General features: G+C 40.2%; 1 protein-coding gene and 1 pseudogene across 4 annotated transcripts in view; one reads left to right on the plus strand and one right to left on the minus strand.

Annotated features, from left to right (window-relative positions):
* Positions 1–26,677, plus strand: part of GRHL2 (grainyhead like transcription factor 2) — a 184,879-nt gene that overhangs the window by 34,332 nt on the left and 123,870 nt on the right. For all 4 annotated transcript variants that reach the window (XM_015145804.3, XM_077943941.1, XM_028852802.2 and 1 more), the window contains exon 2: positions 17,695–17,890. In XM_015145804.3, the coding sequence (XP_015001290.1) occupies positions 17,695–17,890 (196 nt within the window). The remainder of the gene's footprint in view (positions 1–17,694; positions 17,891–26,677) is intronic.
* Positions 2,367–3,002, minus strand: LOC106999877 (SAP domain-containing ribonucleoprotein pseudogene; annotated as a pseudogene).

Genomic DNA, 26,677 nt, shown 5'->3' on the forward strand with positions numbered 1-26,677 from the left:
TTATACTTGTGTGTGATTCTATAACATCACGCATTGGCATTTGGAAATATTCACTGACTGAGTTATTCAGATTTTTCCAAATGTTAATGTGCTTCATGATACATTAGCAAAAAATTATACCCATTAACCTCATCAGAAAATAAAGTACTAGAAAGTTATCAGTAGTGGTGAATGCAAGCTTCCAAACATTTTCTTCTTTCTCTCTCTCTCTCTCTTTTTTTTTTTTTTTTTTTTTTTTGCTTGAAAGCTCAAATTTTACCACTGGCAACAAATACTGTCAGTTTTCTGTGAAGTGATAGACTCTCACTTGGTTTATTTTTGAGAAGACATCAGCCAAACACTCAAGTCTGAACACGTAGTTTGTCAATATGTCATTCTTTCAGGTAAAAATGGAATCCCTTGAAAAAAGCAGCTAGTTTCAACTCCTATTCAAAGCATCGCACGAGTGCTTTTCCTTGAGGCAATCACTGTATTTCAGTATGCAGTCAAAGTGCTTTACATGTACTTCCTGCTTTGTCACACAGAATATTAAAAAGGTTGGTACCCAAAGTTTGAGATTAATACAATTAATATTCTACACTGCTTCATGAAGGACATTCTCAAGTGAAACTGCATGTATTTGCTTGTTTGTTTGCTTGTTTTGTTTTTATTTTATGTGACGATAAAAATATAACACCTCAAGTATAGTTTAATGCCACTGTCTTCATTCATGTAAGAAGCTTGAACTTTTACCCAGTGTTAGTTTTGTACCATTACTACAAATGTCAACAGAGGGAATAAGGCACATATATCTCAGTATTATTAGGGAGATAATTTTAAACTCATAGACCCTTGAAAGTATCTAAGGGATTTCTCTAGGTGTCCGCACACCATACTATGGAAATTGTTGCTCTTTAATTTCTATATCCTATCCTATCTTTATCCTAGTAATTGTTACTCTTGAACTTTTAATAAGCATAAACTTATCTTTTCTATCAATATCAGGAGTTAACCATTATCGATTACTCTTCTTACGTACAAAGCAAAATCAACATACTTTTTATTTTATCTCATTATTACATTAATTTTTTTTTTTTTTTGTAGAGACACAGTCTTGCTATGTTGCCCAGGCTGGTCTCAAACTCCTGGCCTCAAGCAGTCCTCTCACCTTGGCCTCCCAAAGCACTGGAATTATAGCTATGAGCCACTGTGCTGGGCCCAATACACCTTTTAAACAACTCTGCTCTTATCACCTCTCAGGTGCTTCATTTTAGGTTCATATTATCTTTAAGAATTCTTTCTTAGTGGCATACATTTCATTTCCGTGATCAGAAATCAGTTACAATCAATATTTTACTGACTTATTTGATATTCTCTGATGGCTGTATCAATTTTCTTCCTTATCCGTGCATATCTTTCTTTACTTTGGCTCAAGGGATAAATTTTTCAAAAGGGACACATACATGAGTGGAATCGTTTTTTAATCTTTTCACGACTAAACAGGTATTTTACTTTGCCATCACACTTAATTGATCTTTTGCTGTGTTTAGACTTTCATGTTCAAATCCCTTTTCTCTTGCCCAGCAGCATTTAGTGATGTGGATGAGAAGTTTATTGGCTGGCAGTTTCTTTTTCTGTTCTGTTGAATGTTACTTAAGTTTTTTCCTAGTATTTGTAGCATTTTTAAATTTAATCTTCGACCCAAAAATTTCACCAAGATGTGAATAGAAGTGCCACTTTTTCATTATTCTTTCCAACACTTTGGTGCCTTTCCAATACTCAAGTTTTTTTTTTTTTCAGCTGTAAGACATTATTATTCTAGTCTAGTCTAGTCTTCTTTTGTGTATTTGTTTCTTCTCTTTCATCCTCTTCATTGCTTTCTTCTGTAACTTTTGTTAATTGAACTTTATGCCTGTAATCATCCAGCATACCTTTTAACTTTGTCTTATGATTTTTTTGTTTGTTTAAAAACTGGGCAATGCTTTGATTGCTCAGTTTATTAATTCATTTTGTGCTGTCTTTCCTATTCAGTCCTCATACAAACTTTTATTTTTATTTTAAAAATCATGTAACTTGTTTTGTGGTTTTTGTTTTCTAGTAGCCTCTGCTTCTGTTGTAGGTTCAGTAGCTTCTTTTTACCCCTGTCTCTTTTCAGATTTTTTTTTTTTTAACTAACAAGCAAAAAATCAAAAACAAAAACATGACAGCCTTAAAGTTGGAACAGCAATAAGTCAAATTGCTGCTAGAGTTCCCAGGTGTACCTGGGGTACATGTGCCCTCATTGCAAGGCAGGAGGTAGGTATGTGACTGTGCATTTAGGTATATTTGTGACCGAGAAGAATCAGAGAAATGGAAAGCACTGGAGAGCAGAAAGCAGCAGGAACTTTTCAGCAGGCAATCTCACAGGCGGCTCTGTTCCTATTCTTTGCCTCTGTATCCTCTGTGGTTCCTTCTGGTTCCAGCTGAACCGGTGATAATCCCAAATCGCTCCTTCCTCCTTTTCAGTTTCTCATCATCTTCAGACTTTCTGGAGATTGAAGAGCCATTCAAACCAAATCTTTGAGCTCTTTCCTTTAGCTTATCCAGGTTCATCGTAGGTTTGTTGTCAGATGACAGACCTTTTGTTGGAACTGGAGAAGTCCCAAACCCAGCTGCCCAGGCAGTTTTCTTACTTTACAAGCTCCCAGGTACATGCACTCATTGAGCCCTCTTCTGCACTCTCTCTGCCTGTGCTATTTCAGATGTAATTTTTACCACTTTCTTCTCTGCTTCCACATCAACAGTTTTTTTTCAGGGAGTTCTTCCTCTTTGACAGGGATTTCTATGGGGCTTTGTTTTTTCTTCCTCTGTTTCACCTCCCAGTACATCCTCATTTGCCTCTTCTTCAGCATGACCTAAAAGATATGCCTGGAGCCAGCACTTTGGGAGGCCAAGGCAGGTGGATCATGAGGTCAGGAGTTTGAGACGAGCCTGGCCAACATAGTGAAGCCCCATCTCTACTAAAAATGCAAAAATTAGCCGGGCATGGTGGCACGTGCTTGTAGTCCCAGCTACTCGGGAGGCTGAGGCAGGAGAATGTTTGAACCCAGGAGGCGGAGGTTGTGGTGAGCCAAGATTGAACCACTGCACTCCAGCCTGGGTAACAGAGTGAGACTCCCTCTAAAAATAAATAAATAAATAAATAAATAAATAAATAAATAAATAAATAAGTAAATAAATAAATAAATAAAGGCCTGGAGCTTTTTGATGGCATCTTGTTTCATTTCCTTGGTCTCCAAACCACGAGCAAGATATTCGTGCTTTAGTTCAGCAATCTTTCGCTTATGGTGCGCCACCGTCTTGGTCGCCATCTTGTTACCCTTCACTCTCGTAGGCCCCTACCCATTACCTCTCAAGTATCTTCCTTTTAACTTTATTTTCTGTATCCAGCATTAATTATTTTCCTCATAAATAACCTTTTTTGCTCATCTTGGGGCTTCTCTTTTACTCATGTAAGGTTTCCTTAAATGTGTGGTTATTCTTAGTTCTCATATTAAAAATGAAGAGTTAGACTGAAGATTTTTTAGCCTGGGCAGGAGGCTGTTAGCAGAGTGGAGCTCACTATTCCTGAGGTGGGCTGCTCTCTTGATGGAAGGTCTGGTCACAGGCTCTGAGGATGCCCGGAGGGTCCTTTGTACATATACAAGTGAAGCCCAGCGGGGCAAGCTGGAGGTTAGACACATGAGATAACTTTTCTGTTGTGTTAAGCTCATATTTTTTGTCTGTTTCCATTTGTGGCAGTTTGAAGTTACTCTAGGTGTTTTACCATGTTTTTTCTCTCTCTGGCATTAGGAACCCCAAAGGCAGACTCCTCTGTATTTAAGAAGCCAATTAATGTTGTAGTTAGTTCCATTGGGCACACTGTACAGGAACTGGCTTGGCCATAGGCACTGAAGACTTGAGTTTTCCAAGCTCAGAGAGAAAAACAGTCCTCAGGCACACATTAACCCTTCTTGCACCAAAGGTGGGGTGCAGCCTTCTCAACTCTGGCTTCTCCTTTATTCCAATCTCTTCTGCTTTCTATCTCCTAGAATTGCATTAAAATTTCTTTTCCATATTGGCTGTAAACATTAGAGGTAAACCCGTGAAATGGTATTTAAATAAAAATTGGTCCTGCAGGCTTGTAAAATGCTTTTGTACTTTCTCTCTTACTGCTAGAGATTCAATTGCTGTAATTTCCTCAGAAAAACTGACTCTTTTTAAGTTTCAAAACTGATTTGGTTATAACATAGATCTTTCCTTTAAAAATCATATTTTTGTTTGCTCTTAAATGTAATATTTCCCTTATTTCCCAATTCTTTAATCTATATTTCTGTTACATGAATCACTTGCTATCAATTTTCTGCAGGACATTTAAAAACAGATGACCTCTAGTTATATTATACTAAAGATAAGTTAGGACTTGCTACCCATCACCCCATTCAGTTCATTCAATAAATATGTGTTGCCTGCCTGCCTGCCTGATATATACTTTCTAGAATGTTCTAGGACCTTGGAATTCTACAAATAATGTAAACATGTTGTCTTTCTTCAGGGAACTTACAAACTGCCCTTTTACATAATTTCTCTATTACTCTGAATTTGGACATATCTCCTGTTATATTGGTCTTTTGTATCCTGTTTATGAGTTTTCCCTTTTCAACTAACTTTTTTTTCTAATTGTGAAAATAGAGCATGGTCAAGAGTAGGAAATAGAGAAGGATGCATAAGAACTCAGGCTCCGAGGTTGTGTGTGGTGGCTCACACCTGTAATCCCAGCACTTTGGGATGCTGAAGCAGGTGGATCACTTGAGCTTAGAAGTCCAAGACTAGCCTGGGCAATGTAGGGAGACCTTGTCTCTACAAAAATAAAAAAAAATTAGTCAGGCATGATGGACCACTCTGGAGGCTGAGGTGGGAGGATCACTTGAGCCTGGGAGGTTCAGGCTGCAGTGAGCCATGATTGTACTACTGCACTCCTCTAGCCTTCTAGCCTGGAGGACAGAGCAAGACCCCCTAAGACCCCCTATCTCAAAAAAAAAAAAAAAAAAAGAAAAAGAAAAAGAAAAAAGAACTCAGGCACTTGGAGGCAATGCTGATCTAATGCTGACTGCTACCTGACCCTGGGCAAGTTACTTAACACTCTATTCTCAATTTACTCATCTGTATGAAGGGCATGATGTCCATATCTGACTCTAAGGTTATTATTAATATAAGGAATACATGAGTTAACCCATGTAAGGGGCTTAGAACATTAGCTGGCATATAGTAGATGCTCAATAAGTAGTATGATGTTATTATTGAAGATTACTTGAAAAGTCAAAAAGTAGAAAGGAGCAAATAAAAATTCACCTATAATCATTGCTAACGTTTTAGATTTTGATTTACTCTCTCTCACACACACACACCACACACTAACCAATTTTAGTCATTTCATAAGTTGCTATCTCTACAAATTCTCTCCTTTTTTTTTTTTTTTTGAGATGGAGTCTTGCTCTGTCGCCCAGGCTGGAGTGCAGTGGCCGGATCTCAGCTCACTGCAAGCTCCGCCTCCCGGGTTCACGCCATTCTCCTGCCTCAGCCTCCCGAGTATCTGGGACTACAGGCGCCCGCCACCTCGCCCGGCTAGTTTTTTTTTTTTTTTTTTTTTTTTTTTGTATTTTTTAGTAGAGACGGGATTTCGCCGTGTTAGCCAGGATGGTCTGGATCTCCTGACCTCGTGATCCGCCCCTCTCGGCCTCCCAAAGTGCTGGGATTACAGGCTTGAGCCACCGCGCCCGGCCCTCTCCATTTTAAAAATTCTTGTCTTGTCCTCTTACTTTCACTTTCTATTGTGATATCCTTTTCATTGTTTCCAGAACTCGGTGGGTTACCTTTCCTGTAGCTCTTTGGTTTTATTTCTAATCCTTTTACTTCATAGGTGAACTAATAGCATGCTTAGGGCACTACAAAGCTGGGGCTTCCGAGAGGGGGCAGGAGAGAAAGAGAGAGAGAGAAAGAGAGAGAGAGAGAGAGAGAGAGACCATGCTTCAAGCAGTAGATCAGTATATTTTGCAATCAGTATCTAAAATGAAACCATCTTAATTTCAATGGACATAAATTTTGTTTTACAGTTTACTGTTTTTAAAAACTATGCACTTTATGTGGTGGAGGGCATTATAATATTTTCACTGAATTAATCGAATCTTCTCTTTCCCTAGCATAGCCATCTTTAACGCGAAGCTTATCAATATTGTCCTGAGCTTATGGATTCATTTCATTTCCCAGGAATCTTAGACAGGTTATGTCAAGGGTAAAAGGTTAGAGTCATCAAGGACAAGCTCTGAGCATAGAGTCTTCCAAATAAATTTTAACTCTTTTTCTAACATGGAAAGTATCTGTTATCTCTTGTGATTTGCCTCTAGCAAGCACTAAAAGGAGCATGAAAGCAACTAGTAGTCAAACAATCATTTTTGGCATTTAAGTTGTGACATTAATCCTGGGTAGGAAAATTGGTTCATTAATTTCCATTTGAAAGTCTTATTCTGTTAATGGGAAAAAAGCCAATATTCCAAAAGAAAAAAGTAAGTATCATATTTTGAAGCTTTGCTCTTTCATTTTTGGTCTGAATATGGTCATTTTTTTGCTGGGAAGCTGAAGTGATTACATAAGTCAGTAATCAGCCGTAGTGAATCAGCTACAAGAAAATGAGACCAATCTCAAGTGCTCAAAACTCAGAATATGAATAATGTAGAGAGTAGAATTCGGCTGGGCGCGGTGGCTCATGCCTATAATCCCAGCACTTTGGGAGGTCGAGGCGGGCAGATCACGAGATCAAGAGTTCGAGACCAGTCTGACCAACGTGATGAAACCCTGTCTCTACTAAAAATACAAAAATTAGCTGGGCGTAGTGGCTCGTGCCTGCAATCCCAGCTACTTGGGGGCTGAGGCAGGAAAATTGCTTGAATCTGGGAGATGGAGGTTGAGGTGAGCCGAGATTGCGCCACTGCACTCCAGCCTGGGGGACAGAGCGAGACTCTGACTCAAAAAAAAAAAAAAAAAAAGTATAATTCATGTGCTCTCAAGATAAAGGCTATGCGTGTGTGTGTGTGTGTGTGTGTGTGTGTGTGTGTGTGTGACAGAGAGAGAGAGATAAAGAGAAAGAGGTGGGGGAGAGGACAGTTGAGACGGAGTACATAGCATGAAATCCTGGAAATTATATAAATGTTTCACTACTTCTTCTAAGGAAAAGGTAGTGGATAGAAATTTTTTTTGCCCCTAAGTCAAGTCGGCGTTGGGAATGATGGACAACAGGTAGAAGAAAGGAATTCTTAATATCATGCCTTTGTTGATTGAAGTTTAGCTTTCCCTTCCAGTTGCCTCAGGTCTGAATGTAAATATCCTTGGTTTCCTAGCTCACATTTAAGGAGAATAGAAGAATGAATCCCCACATTTTTTTTTAATTTGAAGGGGAGAATTAAGAGGGAGAAGAAAGTTCAAGCTGGATCGATGCTTATTAAATTAAATTTATAATTATGCTTCCTAAAATCAAGGCAACTTACATTTGCATAGCACTTTATAGCTCACAACCAACTTTACAAATATGCTGTGAATTGATTTTATGAAAACATGAAGAATGCAGCTCCTCCCATTCTCTCATTAATATTTTAAGCCACAACTTTTACTTCAATTCCTCAATGGCAATGGAGCTTTTATTCATTCATTCAACAGTTGTTAATTGACTACGAAGTATGTGGCAGACGCTGTTCAAGGTGCTTGTGATATATTCATGAACAAAACAACCCTAGCCCCGTGGAGCTTAGGTTCTAGCGGAGGTAGACAGACAAGGAACATTGACCATAATAAAAAACTAAGTTACGTTGCGTTTAAGGAGGTGATGGCTGTTATGGAAAAAAGAAAGAGTAGAGAGCTGGGTAAAGGAGATAGAAAGTTTTAAAGGAATTGGAAATTCCAGCATGGATGGAGGCAGGTTGCTGCATTAAATGGGGTAGTCAGGTTAAGTCTCATTAAGGTGAGATTTGGACAAAAGCTTAAAGGAGATGAGAGAGCTAGCCTTAGGTATTTGGGGGAAGAACGTTCTGGGAAGATGAAACAGCTGAAGTCAAGGCTTTAAGGTGGGACCAGTGCAGCAAGATGAGAATGAGTGAGAAGAAGAGTATCAGGAGAATAGACTGTAGAAGTAAGGGACCCATGATCCTGGGGGACCTGGTAGGTCATTGTAACAACCATCACTTCTATTCTAAAGGAAATGGGGAGTCATTACAGAATTGAGCACGAGACAGCATGATGTGATTTCTGATTCAATGGGATTTCTCTAGATGCCGTTTAGTTGAGAATAGACTGGAAAGGAGGCAGAGGGTAATCATAAAAGCAGGGAAACCTATTAGGAAACTGTATTCATTTTCTATTCCTGTATAACATACTATCTCAAAATGTAGCAGCTAAACTAGCATACATTCATCATCTCATGCACTTTCTGAGGAATCTGGGATCAGCTTAGCTGTGAGGTTCTGGCTCAGGGTCTCAAAAGGTGGCAGTCAAGTTGTCATTTGGGTTCATAATTTATTCAAAACTTGACTCAGACTGGAGAGTCTACTAGGCTCACTCATCTGGTTGTGGGCAGCCCTCAGTTCCTCACCAGCTGTCAAGGCTTCAGTTCCTTGCCAAAATATGACACAATATGACACTAGTTTGCTAGCACAAGGGGATGGGGTGGGAGTGGGGGAGAGACTTACAAAGATGGAAGCTGCAGAGTTTTATTGTCTAGCTCTGTAGTGATATACTATCACTTCTGTTATATGCTATTGGTCATATAGACCAACCTTGGTCCAATGTAGGAGAAGACTTGCAAATGTGTGAATTCTAGGAGTCAAGGATCAATAAGGGCCATATAGGAGGCTGGCTACCACAGAGACAATGCAATAATACAAGTGCAAGATGATGGTGGTTTGGACCGGGGTGCTAGCAGTGGAGGTAGTGAGAAGTGGTCAGATTCTGGATATGTTTTGAAAGTAGACCCACTGAGATTTTCTAATGAAGTGGATGTAAGAAAATGAGGAATCAAATATGACTCCAAGTATTGCAACTAGAAGGGTAGAGTTTTCACCAACAGAGACAGGAAAGGCTGAAGGCAGACAAGGATTTAAAGTGTCTTGCGGTGGCTGCGGTGGTGATTTAAGAGCAGATGTTTGGTTTTCCTACATTATTTATCTTGCTCTTCTCTAATCCTCATCATGGCCCAATTAGAGGGCACTACTCTGTGTCTAGGGCTCTGCTAGGTGCATTGCATGCATTTCTCTCATTTAATTTATCAGCTTTTTCACAAATGAGAAAGCTGAGATCCAGACGGGTTGAATCACTTGTTCTATGTGATAGGGCTAGTAAGTTCTGTGTGACAGGGATTTGACTCTATGACCATCTCCTGTGGTCAGATTCTGGATGTATTTTGTAGCTGTGTTACCCTGGACAACTTAGTTAACCTTTATGTGTGTTAACACTTTCTACAAACAATCTGACACACTTTAGATGTAAGTGCCTAGAGCCAGTCTGGGTGTGTATGAGTGTTAATTTACTCAGGGAGATGTGTGTGTGTGTGTGTATGTGTGTGTGTGAATGCACTTGGAGATGAGGTAGAGTTTGCTGCTTCTAGAAGAAAGCCAAAGGCTAAGCTAGAGAAGAAGGTTTTCCAGGTCCCAGGGTGAAGCCAGGTTGTTGTGAATCCAAGGTAGGACAAAAGCCAGTGACTGTGCATGGGAACTGCTGGGTTTTTTATTTGATGATTCAAAATGCCACTGTTTTGGTGTCGTTGGTGGATCCGACAGTTCAGTGACAGTTTTCTTTTTTCTTTTTTTTTTTTTTTGAGATGGAGTCTCGCTCTGTTGCCCAGGCTGAAGTGCAGTGGCTTGATCTTGGCTCACTGTAGCCTCCGTCTCCCAGGTTCAAGTGATTTTCCTGCTTCAGCCTCCCGAGTAGCTGGGATTACAGGTGTGCACCACCACGCCTGGCTAATTTTTTGTATTTTCAGTTGAGATAGGGTTTCGCCATGTTGGCCAGGCTGGTCTCGAACTCCCGACCTCAGGTGATCCACCCGCCTCAGCCTCCCAAAGTGCTGGGATTACAGGTGTGAGCCGCTGCACCTAGCCTTCAGTGACAGTTTTCTTTTCATAGTCAATCATCTTTCCATGATACAAATTAAATGGTAGATTTTGCAATAAATAACACATAGGCTGTAAAAGTTTTTAGCAAAGGGAGGCCCTGAAAGACTAAAATAGGGAAAATCCTGGAAAATTTTTTGGAGGATGGGATGTTGCAGCTGGACTTTGATAAGAGCACAATTTAGATAGAAAAGCAGGAAGGGAATTTCAGGCAGGGGAACAGTCTGAGCAAAGGTATAGAAGTAAGAATGGGCATCTTTAGGAAGCTGCAGAGAAAATGGCTTAATTCCTTATATTAAATAAGTACAAGGAAGTAAATTTTGAAAAGTAGATTGGGACCAGATAATAGAAGACCTTAAATGTCAGATGGAGGATTTTGGACTTGATGTTATAGGCAGTAAAGAGTCATAGTACACTCTGAAAAATCACGTTCTGTGAAGATTATCTCACTAGCCTTCAGTATGGATCAAAGAGGGGAAAGTTGAAGGCATGAAGAGATAAGACTGAAGCTGTAATCATAAATATGGTGATTGACTTCATGTAAGGGATAAAGAGAATAATAGCTAGCATGTATGCTGCTTTTATAGTGTGTCAGTATATTTAATTCTGACAAAAATAGGAAGTGAATATCATTATTCTGTCTACATTGGGATATGTCTCCATTTTATAGGTGAAGAAATCGATACACAGAAAGGTTAATTAAGTAATCCAGGGTAACACAGCTAGTAAGTGGTGCAGCCAAGATTTGCACCCAGGCAGTCTGGCTTCAGAGTCTGGATATTAAAACAGTACATAAGGTTTGGCCTTGAGTGACTGGGGACAGATAATGATGAAGAGTGTCTGGTTGAGAAATGATGATTCACTTAGTGTTGAAGACATTGAGTTTAAATTGAAAAGGCTCTTTTTTTTTAACTTTTATTTTACATTCAGGGGTACATGTGCAGGTCTGTTATATAGTAAACGCATGTCACAAGAGTTTGATGTACAGGTTATTTCATCACCCAGATACTAAGCCTAGTACCCAATATTTATTTTTTATGCTCCTATCCCTCCCCTCCCCTCACCCCCAGCCCTCTGGTAGACACCAGTGTCTGTTTGTCTCTTTGTGTCCATTTGTTCCCATCATTTGGCTCCCACTTATAAGTGAGAAGATGCAGTATTTGGTTTTCTATTCCTGTGTTAGTTTAAGGATAATAACCTCTGGCTCCATCTATGTCCCTGCAAAGGACCTGATCTCCTTCTTTTTCATGGCTGCATAGTATTCCATGATGTATATGTACCATATTTTCTTTATCCATTCTTCTATTGATGGGCATTAGGTTGATTCCACGACAAAAGGATTCTATGTAGAAATACAGAAATGGTTCTCAGGTACTATATGTCTGTTAGTCATTAAGGTAGAGCAATGAAAGCTGTAAGAACAATGATGTAGATAAATAAGAAAAAGACCAAGGAATGGTCAGAGTTAGAGAAGGAAGAGGAGAGTTCAGGTAGAACAGAAATTAGAAAAGAATGGTTGGCTAAAAAGAAGAACCACCTTAGCATACTGTCTCACAAGTAAAGCAGGATTTTACAAAAGTAAAAAATGGACAAGAAAATTCAAGGAGTTAAGACCCAAAAACAGTCCATTGGACTTTGAGCTGGTTATTAGTAGAATTAGCTCTATGGAGGGTACTACTACTATCTAACTATTATCTAGGGAAGATCTGTAATGCACCAAGCACTTCAAATGGAAATATCTGAGTGATTCCTTTAGAATAATATAAAATATCAGGATACAGAAGAAGAAATGGAAGCTCAAAGAGATACCTGCTCATCAAGGAGATGAGCAACTCATCTGAATTCACTCATTGATAGAGCTGAGATTTAAACTGAAGTTACTCAACTCCAAAAGCATCCTTCCCCTAGATCAAGACAAAAATTCCGTAAAACACAAACCAATGTCCTTGTAGAAATGGATATAAGAAGTTGATTAAAAGTAATAATTTGTGTGCGTACTTCACTGTCCTAGTTTTTTCCTTTGTTATTTTCTTTTTTTTTTTTTAAATTTCTTTTCTTTGTTTTTGTTCTCTACAAACCATGTGTCTAGGGCTGATTTTCAACAGATCACTGTGAGGGAGCTGCCCTGCTACATAAGAAGGCCTGACCCGGAAGCAGATCATCCACTAATGGTTTAGCACCGGGTTCACCATGAACATGCATTGCGTGACGGGCACTGTCCTAGTTTTTGTTTTGGATCCCAAGTGTCTTTATAAGTGGATTTGTGTTTGGATCTGTTGACCATTATTGCACATATCTTTAGAAGGGGAAAATGTTATGTGTTAAGCTTCCTCTGCTTCTCCCCAGTAAAGCATTCCTGCATTTGACTCCTATTATACTCAGGGGAGCGTGGAGGGGGCTGTCCTGGCAGAATGCTCTGGAGCCTTGTGGACTGGCTGGTCTTGGTCTCAATGGCACAGCTGCGTGGTCCCTTTCACTGCTTCAGCTGGCGACTCGTCTTTCAGCCATCTCCCAGCAGTGCAGTCATGGATTAAAGAAAACAAACGAGAAAAAAAAAAAAAAAAAGTTGTCTGTGTGACATGGCCTTAGCCTTGCTGTGATTGCTCTGGCGATCACCAAAATTTTCCTCCAAAGCAGGACCTTGGGATTGAGTTTACAGTTGCTGTTTACCATTCTGTGTTTGAGGCTACCCAGGACATAGCCCACCTAAAGCTTCACAGAGGATATTTAAGAAATGGACCAGAAAAGAATTAGAATTGCCCTTCCAAAAGAGCAATGATAAAACAGCTTCAGAGTGTTCCTAATTGTGGTGAAAGCTGCTCTGTGAAAGTTTCCTTTCTTTACAAGTCTACATTTTTGCTCAGTGTACCAGAGAGATTGTTCTGTTTTTATTAAATTAAACTTCATTCAACAGTGCTGTGTACCAGAGAGATTATAATTTGCGAAGAAAAGACCACAGTCATTGTGTAGTTAAAGGGAAGAGCACAAAAGGCCCCTGTGGCTGTCAAGAATGTGAAAAAAAAATGGCTAATAAAGTTGTGATTTCCCAGAATATTTTTTCTGCTGATCACGTAAGGATTCATCAACAATTTCATTATAGGGGAAAGGCTGATGCCGCTCTTAAATTTATGAGCCAAGCTTTGTGCTAGGAAACATGAAATCAGCAAGCTAAGAGACTCAGCAGGAGGGAGTAGGGATTTCAAGAGGAAGATTTAGGGAAAAATCTCTCCAGTGAATCAGGACACATTTTAGTGAAAATCGAGACTTGGCTGTGATTCTTTGGCTTGGTGCTTCCTGATAAACTTTTGGAATTTAGCCAGTGTTATAATTAACACCTCACCCCACCCACACTCCTCCACAGCAATGTGTGTGTCTCTGAGGCATGACAGAGTAAAATCCTCATCCTTTTCAATGGTGTGGTCACTCCAAATAACGTGAAGTCCTTCCTGCAGGACTGGGCATTTTTGGAAGTGTGCATGATGCCTGTGCCATCATGGGCAACAACTGAGGTTCCAAATCCTCTATTTTACTCTCCAAGTGGAGGCTGTAGGCCAGGCACCCAGGGTGGCCCCAACTAATCAATTGTGGTGGGCCAGGTGACACTGTCACAGCCCGGGCCCACCACCTCTGCTGCCTTCTTAGTTCTTCCCGAAGGCCTCATTATAGATCCTCAGGAGTCCACCAGCATTTCCTGTCTCCAAATCTAACCCTGCATATTTAGAAGTTTTCTACATGGAAATGCTATTTTATCATTAGATTAAATGTACATTTTTTCTAACGGACTCTCCAAAATAAATACAAATGTGCTCCTTTTGTAAGAAAATCCCATTATTCTGCACACTACGAAAGTATCCTTCACTTTTAAAAGCATTTCCCACATCTCCCCATCTCAGCACTGACCAGCACATTCCTACCTATGCTTCAGCTTTGTTTAGAAATGTTGGCCCCCTACTTTGTCCCCTCATTAGGTTAGTCCCCTCTGTCATGTGCCCTCACAACACCACCCTTTCTCACACGCATGGCCCTGTAGTAGTGATATTCTCTCTCTCTGGCAGGTGCATGGGGTAAGGAACAGTATGTTACATGCCACTCCATCCTTAACAACCAGCACAATGTCTGGCAACTATTGGGCTCTCAATAAATATTTAAAGAATATTGTTAAATGAATAACTTTAATTTCCCTTCAATTAATGATTATCTTTAAGACTTTTAAATTATTCTCAACTTTACCAAAAATTGATATATCCACAAATTTTATGGGAACATAAAACTGTGCAGTGATAGTCATACTGTTATTTGCAAAGTACTATGCAGTTTGCAGAATCCTATTTTATCAATTATTTTATGTGATCTTCACAAGCACATTGTAAGGTAAGTAGGGTGGGCATTGCTATTCCTATTTAAGGCAGGAGAAACTAAACGTTAGACATTACCCAGCTTCCCACCACTGTAAATGGTGAACAAGTACTTACTTCTAAGGCCTATGCTACTCCATGTCACCACAGTGCCTAATAGTATGGTAGTAAGCCCGCCAACCAGGGTGGTTTTTTTACCTTTTTTTTTTTTTTTTTGAGATGGAGTCTCGCTCTATCACCCAGGCTGGAGTGGAGTGGCACAATTTCGGCTCACTGCAATTTCGTGCCTCAGCCTCCCAAGTGGCTGGGATTACAGGCACACATCACCATGCCCGGCTAATTTTTGTATTTTTAGTAGAAATGGGGTTTCACCATGTTGGCCAGGCTGGTCTCGAACTCCTGACCTTGTGATCTGCCTGCCTTGGCCTCCCAAAGTGCTGGGATTACAGGTGTGAGCCACCATGCCCGGCCTTAGGGTGTTTTCTCATGTATTCCAGAGCCTGATTCAGAGACCTAGCGACCGGAATTCCACTCTGCTAAACGTGCATTTCCCATCTGTCACATCCCAAACATATCTTACCAATGTCAGTGTCTTTTTTTCTGATTTTACACCAAAGCATGCACATGACAGCACATAAAGGGCCCTTGACACACTCTTTGTTTTGAGTTCACACCAGTTCTCCATCACAAAGTGAACTGAGGAACCATGTACCATTAGGAGATCCCATAGGAGGGTCAGCAAAAATAGACCTCTTTTTTTTTTTTTAAGTCTTTCTTTTTCTATTTTCCATTTTAGTTTATTTCTATATTTTTCATTTCAATAGCTTTAGGGGTACAGGTGGTTTTTGGTTACATGGATGCATTGTATAGTGGTGAAGTCTGGGCTTTTAATGCACCTGTCACCTGAATAGTGTACATTGTACCAATGTTTATTAGATCACTCTGTTTGCCTTTGCATACCCATAGCTGCCTAGCTCCCACTTATAAGTGAGAACATGTGGTATTTGTTTTTTTGTTGTTGTTGTTCCTGAGTTACTTCATTTAGGATAGTGGCCTCCAGTTCCATCACTGTTGCTGCAAAGGACCTTATTTCATTCTTTTTTAATGGCTGAGTAGTATTTCATGGTGTGTGTACACCACATTTTCTTTATCCACTCATCAATTGATGGGTACATAGGTTTTTTCCATACCTTTGCAATTGTGAATTGTGCTGTAATAAACATATGAGTGGAGGTGTCTTTTTAATATAATGACTTATTTTCCTTTGGGTAAATACCTAGCAATGGGATTGCTGGAAAGAATGGTAGATCTACTTTTGGTTCTTTGAAAAATCTCCATACTCTTTTCCATAGAGATTGTATTAATATACATTCATATCAACAGTATATAGCTGTTCCCTTTCCACCGCATCTGCACCAACATATGTTGGTTCTTGGCAAAAAAAGGACCTCTTTTATGACTGCATGACCATCAGAAGGCCTTGGCAGTTGAATTTCCATTGATTGATGTTGGCATTGCCTTTGCCAGCCTTGTCACATGTCCCTGCCATGTTACGATGCACTGACTTAGGTGTTACTGAAATACAATGTCTCATTGTTCCATGTTGGTTTCATTTCAATGAACAAGCATATGAGGGCTAGGAGAGAAGTGCCCGAACCTCTGCAGGCTCTGTTGTTTGATAGCTGAGCACCCAGCATGGGGAGATGCTAAGGACTGTCATGGTCTTTGGGTACTTGAGTCATCACACTCACCTGAAGACATTGCCTTGTTTGTCAATTGCTGCTTTATGCAAGGCTAGCTTGGTTAGGATTGATTGACTCCCACCCATTTCCGTTTCTACTGTAAATTCCCCATATAGACTCCCTCACTTTCCATGATGGTCTTTGTAGCTTGTGGCTTTTATATCACCTAAATATTGTAGAATTCTGTAGCAGCACAGGATCTACAATAGAGTCCGTCTCATTCCTGCTGTTCCATATCATTTTACACAGCATTACCTGTAATACATTGTGTTTGCAAAGTAGCTTACATTGCCTTTTTAAATTGAGACATGGGTTCATCTATAATTTGCTAGTAATTTCAAGTATAGATTAAACTAGATAAAAGTTTTCAATAATCATTAGCATATTGATTACATTTAATGTCTTGCATTTATTTATAATGAGAACTCAGAGAATTAAATGAAACATGCTCTCTCTTAGGGTTCCATTCTTGCATTCATTAATAAAGAACAATTAGGCCAGGCATGGTGGCACATGCCTGTAATCCTTGTGCTCTGGGAGGCCCAGGCAGATGGATCACCTGAAGTCAGGAGTTTGAGACCAACCTGGCCAACGTGGCGAAACCCTGTCTCTACTGAAAATACAAAAATTAACCAAGCATGGTGGTAGGCGCCTGTAATCCCACTTACTTGGGAGGCTGAGGCAGAGAATCCTTGAACCTGAAAGTGGAGGTTTCAGTGAACCAAGATTGCACCATTGCACTCCAGCCTGGATGACAAGAGTGAAACTCTGTCTCAGAAAAAGAAAAAAGAATAAATAAATAAAATTACTTGGCCCCTAGAATGACTGGATACAGAGCCCTGAGTTTGAAGAGGACCAACTGTCTGTGCTGCTATAACAGAATCCCTGACCCTGGGTAGAAATTTGTTGGCTCACAATTCTGAAGGTCGGGAAGTCCAGGATCAAGGGGCAGCATCTGACCAGGGACTTCTTGCTGCATCATCTTATGGGGAAAGATGGAAGGGTAAAGAGAGAGCAAGATGGAAAGAGAGCAAGAGGGGGCAAAGCTATTTCAGTCACAAAGAACCCACTCCTTTGATAATGGCATTAATCCATTCATGACCTAAACACCTCTTAAAGAGGAGTGGGCTCAACACCACATAGAAGCCCTACCTTCCAATACCACCACAATGCTGATGAAATTTTAACTTAGGTTTTGGAGGGGATGAACATTCAAACCATAATACCAACTTATACTACTGGGACTACTTTTTAAAGACTTATTACTTTGCATAGACAGTAAAAAAATAAATCAGTTGTCACTTTAACTTTAATCTTCTTCCCTTCCTTCTCCCCCATTCTGGGGAAATAAAAATTAAGGTTTGTAGTCATGTAATGTGTATATTATTAGGGGTAAGAAATTTGCTCTCTCTGATAATGAACCTCCCATTTCTCTTGTTTTTACAGTAATAAAAGACTAGTGGCCTTAGTGCCCATGCCCAGTGACCCTCCATTCAATACCCGAAGAGCCTACACCAGTGAGGATGAAGCCTGGAAGTCATACTTGGAGAATCCCCTGACGGCGGCCACCAAGGCCATGATGAGCATTAATGGTGATGAGGACAGTGCTGCTGCCCTCGGCCTGCTCTATGACTACTACAAGGTAGGTCCCCAGCCTCCACTTTTCTCTTCTTCCTGCTCCAGGACATCCGTTTGCTGGTGGGAAGAAGGAATAGATTCTTCATCCCAGACCAGGGAACTAATAGCATTTCCAAACTCAATATAGAATTCAGCCTCTTCCTGTTCTCATTGCCCCCTGCTTCCCCATCTACAAAGCTCAACTTTATCACCCACCCAGAGGAAGTGCTCATTTTGGGATAATATTTTTTGTGTTCTTTGTTCACATGCATAAATATTATTTGCATATTATTCTTATATTACAAATACTTCCTTGTTACCATGTTTACTTTAGGATTATTATTTTTGCTGAATGAAGTATATTACATTGTGTGGCTTTATTAGTCCATTTTCACACTGCTGATCAAGACATACCAGAGACTGAGAAGAAAAAGAGGTTTAATTGGACTTACAGTTCCACGTGGCTGGGGAGGCCTCAGAATCATGGCAGGAGGCAAAAGGCACTTCTTACGTGGCAGGAGAAACAGAAAATGAAGAAGATGCAAAAGTGGAAACCCCTGATAAAACCATCAGATCCTGTGAGACTTATTCGCGATCACAAGCACAGTATGGGGAAAACTGCTCCCATGATTCAAATTATCTGCCACAAGGTCCCTCCCACAACACATGGGAATTATGGGAGTACAATTCAAGATGAGATTTGGGTGAGGACACAGAGCCAAATCATATCAGTGGCTATACCATAATTTAGTTATTGCTCAGTAGTTGAACATTTAGGTTGCCTCTAGATTTTTCTATTTATAAGAAACATTCAGGTTTTCTAGATTTTTCAGTTTTAAAAGGAACATTCTGATAAATACTTTTGTGGAAGACGTTTGCAGCAATTTCAATACCTAATTTTGTTACAACCCTAACTTTCTCCATTTGTTTTGATGAGTAGTAAATTTTTATTTTGGAAAACTCTTAAGGCAAAATAAATATAAAGCACTTACATTTCAAAAATTTACTTGCCATATACTACCTATAAAATAGGAGTATTTCAGGAAATCAGACAAAAAACAATAGTTTTTCTCCAGCATAAAGAACTATGCCTGGTATGACCTGCTCCTTTTGAATTATTGAAGTGTAAAAAATTGACAAGTATTTACTGAATGAGATTTATTACCTGCCTTGATTGTAAACACCTTTGGCTGATGCTGGGCATTGGCACAAATGTGAGGATGGCTGTGTTTATTTTGCTGGTTGGGCACAATGAACTCTTATTTTAGAATAAGAACTGAATCCCACCTCCCCTTCTCCCTCCATCATGGAAAAACCAAAGGTTTCGGCAAAATCATGCAGGAGAGATAATTTCCCTTTTAGTAAACTTCGGTCTCTGCTTCCTGTTTCCTTTCTGCTTCCGACTTCCTGTTAACTTCCAGCAGCCTCCACTTTGCAAGCTATTGTCTCCTGTCGCTTCCCTAAAACAGTTCTCATGCTTTCAAAACATCTCCCACCACCACCTCTGGCAGGGCCACCACACCTACTCTTCTGCCAGAGTTTTCTAAAATTACACATTTCTTTTCCAACTTCTTTCCCGTTAAAACACTCAGGAGGGATTCCTCCTTGGGGAGATTATTGAAAACAAAGTGAGGCTTTATCTAAGATGGAGAACAAGGTATGAGTGGCAGGTGCAAGTGACTGACAGGTAGGTCCATCCAGAGTATTTTAAATAAAGATATTGCTAACTCAAATAAATGCATCCTTTACAGTTAGGAAGTGCTGGAGAAATATATGAAGGGCTTTCTCTTGGTCTAGGCTTTCTCCAGTCTAGGCTGACTTTCCCACTTATCAGGAGAGCCAGCACTGGCAGATTGTGACCACCCTCTTATGAAGGCATAAAACTCCCAGCAGGACTCGTGACATAGCAAGAAGGACCTTAACTTTGGGGGACTTGGGTTCAAGATGAAAGGATGCTTTAAGGCCTAAACTACATTGCATGTAAGTAAGGCTATTTTCTCTACAGTGAAGGGGAATTCCTGGAAAAAAAAAGGGTGAAAACCAAAATGATTTCATGGTAGGCTTTTTTTTCTTCTTCTTTTCCGGCTGTGGTGGTTTTATAGTTTTCATTCTTTCTGATTGAGGATCTCATTTGAGAAATGCAAGGATAAATTATAAATGTTTCAAACTGAAAATTTTCAAAACGTATTGAGGATAGTTGGGAAGCACAGAACTCATCAAATTAGGCTGCTTTGTGTACTGGGCCACTTCTTGAGGGCTTAACTGTTTTTGGTCTCATCCTTAGAAAGAAATTGAAAAGTGATTTTCTTCTATGATTAAAAAAATAGTCAAAACCTGACGGTTGTATTGATCTTCAAAATCTATAAATATATCTTTAAAGTGACCCTGATTTGATTATTCAGATCTTTACAACTTCTCTTTGTAACTTTTTTTTTTTTTTTTGAGATGGAGTCTCGCTCTGTCACCAGGCTGGAGTGTAGTGGCAAGATCTTGGCTCACTGTAACCTCCACCTCCCGAGTTCAAGCGATTCTCCTGCCTCAGCCTTCCAAGTAGCTGGGATTACAGGCACGCTCCACCATGACCAGCTAATTCTTGTATTTTTAGTAGAGACGGTGTTTCACCATGTTGGCCAGGATGGTCTGGATCTCTTGACCTCGTGATCCGCCCTCCTCGACCTCTCGAAGTGCTGGGATTACAGGCAGGAGTCACTGTGCCGGGCCTGTTTGTAATTTTATAATGTTAAATTAATATGTAACTTAATAGTTTTCATAAGGCTTTGAAGAAATATACTAATTATATTTAGGAGAAATATATTGTTCTTATTCTGTTTTTTTTGTTTGTTTGTTTGTTTTTGAGATGGAGTCTCCCTCTGTGGCCCAGGCTGGAGTGCAGTGGCGCGATCTCGGCTCACTGCAAGCTCCGCCTCCCGGGTTTACGCCATTCTCCTGCCTCAGCCTCCAGAGTAGCTGGGACTACAGGCGCCCGCCACCTCGCCCGGCTAATTTTTTGTATTTTTAGTAGAGACGGGATTTCACCGTGTTAGCCAGGATGGTCTCGATCTCCTGACCTCGTGATACACCCGCCTCGGCCTCCCAAAGTGCTGGGATTACAGGCTTGAGCCACCGCGCCCGGCCTGTTCTTATTTTTTAAAAAATAGATTTTATTCTGTTATTATGAAATGGATATAATTTCATATATCTGTATTTGATGACAATTCTTTTTTTGTGTTAGTGAGAAAGAGAAGCATACCCCGAAACAAACATAATTAGTAATTTTTGTTTGTTTGTTTTGATGAAGTCTTGCTCTGTTGCCCAGGCTAGAGTGCAGTGGCATGATCTCAGCTCACTGTAACCTCCATCTGCCGAGTTCAAACGATTTTCCTGCCTCAGCCTCCCAAATGGCTGGGACTAAGATGTACATCACCGCAACTGGCTTATTTTTTGTTTGTATTTTTAGTAGAGATGGGATTTTGCACATGTTGGCCAGGCTGCTCTTGAACTCCTGGCTTCGAGTGATCCACCCGCCTTGACCTCCCAAAGTGCTGGGATTAGGCATGAGTCACCACGTCCAGTCTATAATTAGTAATTTATGAAGGCAATGTATTTTATTTCCCACAGATGCAAAGGATAATTAAGTATTAGTAAATATGGGTGATTAAGTACTAGTAAATGTGGTACCCAGATTACCTGTCCTCTTATATATTTGCTAGCATTTAAAGGAAAGTTGAAATACTGCTTTCTGTAAATATTCTGAGATACCAGGTAGGGAGTTTACATAAAACTCAAGTTGCAGCCAAGTCTGTAACTCCTTCTGTTGAATTAATATTTCCAAGACCATGTGGACTACTGGAGTTACATAGCTGCTTTTATTTCACACGAGCTTTGCTATATTTTTGCTTGAAACATTTTAGTGTTTCTGGAAAGAATTGGTCTTGTTTTCAAACACTGTTCAAATGATCATTTTGAAGCCCTTTTCAGTTCCCTGGGTGTTCACAGCTTATATATGTTGGTGTTAAAGTTATAACAAAGTTAAATGTCCCTTGAGGCTGGACCTTTTTCTGTAGTCAAGTGAAATGTTAATGAAACAAAGCAGTTCTGGTTGTTTGGTCTAAACTCGTGTAAACTCTGGGAAGTTAAATTATTGTAAAAATTGCTGCCATGTTATCATTTACGTTTTACAGACTTTCTATGCCTCTTCAGAGTATGAATTGATTCTATTTTTGTCAAAGAAACTGTTTTTCCTCACTCTTGAAGTTGGAGTACATCATCCCCGAGGGGACAGTCATGGACTCTGTCCACAGGGAGGAGTTCATGAGCTACACGCAGGCACTCCAGAAATGGTGGTCCCTGTCCTGTGAATGTGGCGAAGGCATACCTTTCGTAATACTTCATAAATTTCAAGGTCTTTTCACCTGCATTTGATAACTGTCACCACAGCATCATTGCAGTGAAGTCCATCAGGTTTTACATTTTATAGTTCCGCAACTCAGTGGAATTTACCCAAGATCATAGGACAATCCTGTATGTTTTCTAATATCCATTGTTTTACAATGTCTACCATTTACAAAATGCCCTTTTTTGAATCCACTTAAAAATTTTAAAAGTATGCATTTGGAGCTTAATAAGTTGCCTACTCATCAAGTGGTGTTTATTTTTTAAAATCCAAATGTATAGAATCTATCATAATTTAGAGACTAAAATTCTAGCTCAGTTCTCTATCCAGTTTAAACTATTTACCAATAATAGCTCCAGAGTTGTGCAACCTTTCCATGAATTTCAGGCATGACAGAAAAACGTGACAGATTCAATTAGCCAGATATTTTTAAAATGTTTTGACTTACTTTATGTAACTTTATTTTCCTCTTGAGAGAGCTGATTTATCATCATCTGGTTCTAGCTGTAGTGAAAAATAGGCTTCCCTGGTCAGTTGGTTTCTATCTGTTCTACTGACCAGTACTGCTGGAAACCAGTTTGTTGGTTGATTTGTTTGTCCATCTATCCATCCATCCATCCATCCATCCATCCATCCATCCATCCGTCTGTCCGTCCGTCCGTCCGTCCGTCCGTCCGTCCGTCCGTCCGTCCATCCATCCATCCACCCACTCACCTACACACCCACCCAAAAAATATTCACTAAGTAGCTATGACCTCCTAGCAATGGGGATAAATATTGGATATCTAAAGGCAGGTGAGACTCATTTCACTACCTCAGAGAGATCACTGACAATCACAGTCCAGGACAAACACAGTGCTATAAACCTATAACCATGGTTTATGGAGGTCAGTGCTCTAAAAGGGTTATGTTCTAAGAGCAGTAGGTTGACTGACAACCTCCCAGATAATTCACCGGCTTTCCAGAGGAAACAATGCCTACTTTGCCAGAGTAGAGGACGATCTGTCACATGCACAGACCAGGACAGAAAAGAGAGAGACAGAGAGTTGGTGAGGGGAGTTCATAACTAAGTGCAAGATGCCTAAGATGATTTCTGGATTAATCAAGGCAGAGAGTACAGAATAAAGGCTCTGAGAAGAATAATAAAGAGTTGAGTTTGATGTGCCTGCAAGATGTCCAGGAAGGGACATCTAGGACTCAAGGGAAGAGACCAAGTTCAGAGTTCTCAGTTTATCTAAAGATGGTTTGCAAAGCCAAAGTTTCAAAAAAGAGCATGGTTCAAAGAAGAGCAAACCCGCACGTTAATAACCACCTTTATAGTATTGTGCCTAGCACCTTAGACCGAGCACAGGTGTCTGCGCAGAGCTCACATCAGGGACTCTTGGCAACAATAACATTCACTTCCATGAATCTTTGGGGGTTGCTAACACGTTTCAGTGTTTGGAATCCCTATTCTTCTATTTCTTTGGTCCTGCCTTTTCCAGGCCATTTTCATTGATCAACTGATTCTTTCAATAAGTATTTAGTGAGGGCCTACTACATTCCAGGCACTGAGGACATAACCATGACAAGGTGGACATAGAGATTGCCATATCATGGACACATAAAATTAGATAGGACTCAAAGTATGGACACAAGTTAGCCTGGAGAAGGCATGGGTTGCGGTGTGGGTGTAGGAGGGGTGGGACATGTTCTAGGCAGAGAGGATTTTGTGTGATGGCTCTTTTGCGAGAAGGAGCATTGCATGGTCATAAATATAGTTGGCCCAAGTGTGAGAAGCAAAAACAGGGGCTGCCTGCACTGAGATGGGAGACGTTTTTGAGACTACCTACCTGAGAGTAATGGGAAGCACTCAAGTGTTTTAAATATAATAGCAACACATCAAGGTCAGACTACATTTTAAGCAGACCACTCTGAGTCTTCCTAATGGATCCAGAAATAATTCACAGGAATGAAATGAAGGAGAGGAGAGACCAGTTAGGAGTGATTGCGCAGCCCAAGCAAGGACTTTGGCGACTGAGCCTGGAGGCTGGTGTCCAGGGGTGGGGGATGGGTTTCAGAGGCACAGGGGACTTTGTGCCACCTGGTTGGAAGGGGAGAGGGCAAGGGAAGCTTGACAGTCAAGAAAAATGTGATGGTGCCATAGCACATGACAAAAGAAGTAAACCATCTGTCCCTGCTTCAGAGGCCCTTCCTCATCTGGCCTTTGCTCATCTCTGAGGCCACATCTCCCCCAACTCATTCCTCATGCCGGCCATGCCTTGTTCTGTCCTGTCCTCTAACCTTTTTATAAGCAGCTCCAGTGGCTAGAAAGCCTTCTCCATTCACCTTACAAATTCCCACCTATGGCTCAGCCCCTCTGGGGAGCTCCACCCTCTAGGCTTCCAGAGAATCCTGTCAGTAGCACAGTTTTATCTCATATCACGGGGCATTAAATTTTTAAAACACTATAGGAATAACTACATTTTAGGAGAGAAACTAAGTGCTCTCTAGTGGGGTGGGTGAGTCATAAACTCAGGGTACAGCAGCAGGCAGAGCTGGGGAGGCAGGTCTTCTTTTTTTAATATATGTATAGTTTTCCAGTTTATTACGTTTTTAATCTCAATGCCAGTAGAATTTCTTTCTCCTTCCCCCCTTTTATTATTTATTTTTATTTTTTAAATTATTATACTTTAAGCTCTGGGATACATATGCAGGCCTTTTTTAAAAAAAAAATTTATCATTTCAACTTTTGTTTTACATTTGGGGGTATGTGTGCAGGCTTGTCACATGGATATATTGTGTGATACTGAGGTTTGGGATACGACTGTGCCCAGCACCCAGGCAATGAGCATAGGACCCAAAAGGTAGTTTTTCAGCCCTTGCCCTGCATCCCCGCCTTAGTAGTCCCGTGTCTGTTGTTCCCATCTTTATGTCAATGTGGACCCAATGTTTAGCTTCTATTTATAAGTCAGAACATGTGGTATTTGGTTTTCTGTTCCTGCATTTATTCGCTTAGGATTATGGCCTCCAGCTCCACCCATCTTGCTGCAAAGGACATGATTTCATTCTATTTTTATGCCTGTGGGGTCTCCTTAAACACTTACTTCTTCCTTAATGCCTTTAAAAAATTGTCATAAAAAATATATAACATAAAATTTACCATTTTAACCATTAGTAAGTGTCCAGTTCTGTGGCATTAAGTACATTCACATAGTTGTGCAAACATCTCCACCATCTATCTCCAGAGCCTTTTCCTTTTCCCAAACAGAAAACTCTGTACTCCTTAAACAATAATTCCTTTCTTATCCTCCTACCTGCTGGTCCTCTCTGTTTTACCTTCTGTCTATGAATTTGACTCTTCTGGGGTACCTCATCTAAGTGGAATCATACAATATTTGTCCTTTCGTATCTGGCTTAGTTTTTTAGCGTAGTGTCTTCAGGGTCCCTCCATATTACAACATGCACCTTAATTTCATTCTCTGTTAAGGCAGCATAGTATTCCTTTGTATGACTGTGCCCCATTTTGTTTTTCCATTCATCTGCTGTTAAACATTTGGGTGGTTTCCTCCTGCGGGCTACTGTGAATAGTGCTGCAATGAACACAGGTGTATTGAGTATTGAAATTGTATGTTTATCTGTCATCTTCAATAGATGATGAGAACTATCATTTATCTTTTTTCTATCCAGTGTTTAGCAATGCCTGATATAGTATAGACTCTGAAAGTTAACATGAACGATTTATAATTGATTTATTTTGTTTTTTATTAACAAATATAAAGTACCACACACTCCAAGTGCTTTGAAAATTACATTAACTCATTTAATTTTACTAAAAACCTGTGAGATGAGGGACTATTGTTATGCCCATTTTACAGATGAGGAAAGTGGGACAGAGTTTACTGAGTGGTAGAGCTGAGATTTGAACCCAGGCAAGCAGGCTCTAGGTCTGGACTCCTGGCCACTCTGCTCTGTCCCCACCCTAAGCCAGGTGTCTGGGCTTGTGTCGTATTCAGGTAAGTGGAAATCACAGGAATTGCTAGAGGACTCCAGTAGAGGGATGATTTTCGTGAATGTTCTTTCATCTCAAGAAAGCAAAAGTTGCTTTTTGGGTGCAAAGGAGTTTGGCTAGAAGGAAGATCTGGAGATATAGAAAAAGAAATAAAGAAAAATACACAAAGAAATTCAATAAACCAACCCAATTCAAGCCTACTTATTCATGTGTTTGAAAACTGTGGCAGAGTAAAGGATCTAGGATGCAGCAGGCGATTAGATGATGGTCAGAGACACGGCTGGTGGGATGGCCCTTCTTTCAATGAGCACTTTTTCAATATCTTTCAGGTAATGTGTTGGCATTAGGAGTGTTTTATTTTATATTTTATTATTTATTTATTTATTTTTTTGAGACGGAGTCTCGCTCTGTCACCCAGGCTGGAGTGC

Source organism: Macaca mulatta, chromosome 8 (genome assembly GCF_049350105.2).
Source record: "Macaca mulatta isolate MMU2019108-1 chromosome 8, T2T-MMU8v2.0, whole genome shotgun sequence".
In the NCBI taxonomy this organism is placed as follows: domain Eukaryota; kingdom Metazoa; phylum Chordata; class Mammalia; order Primates; family Cercopithecidae; genus Macaca; species Macaca mulatta.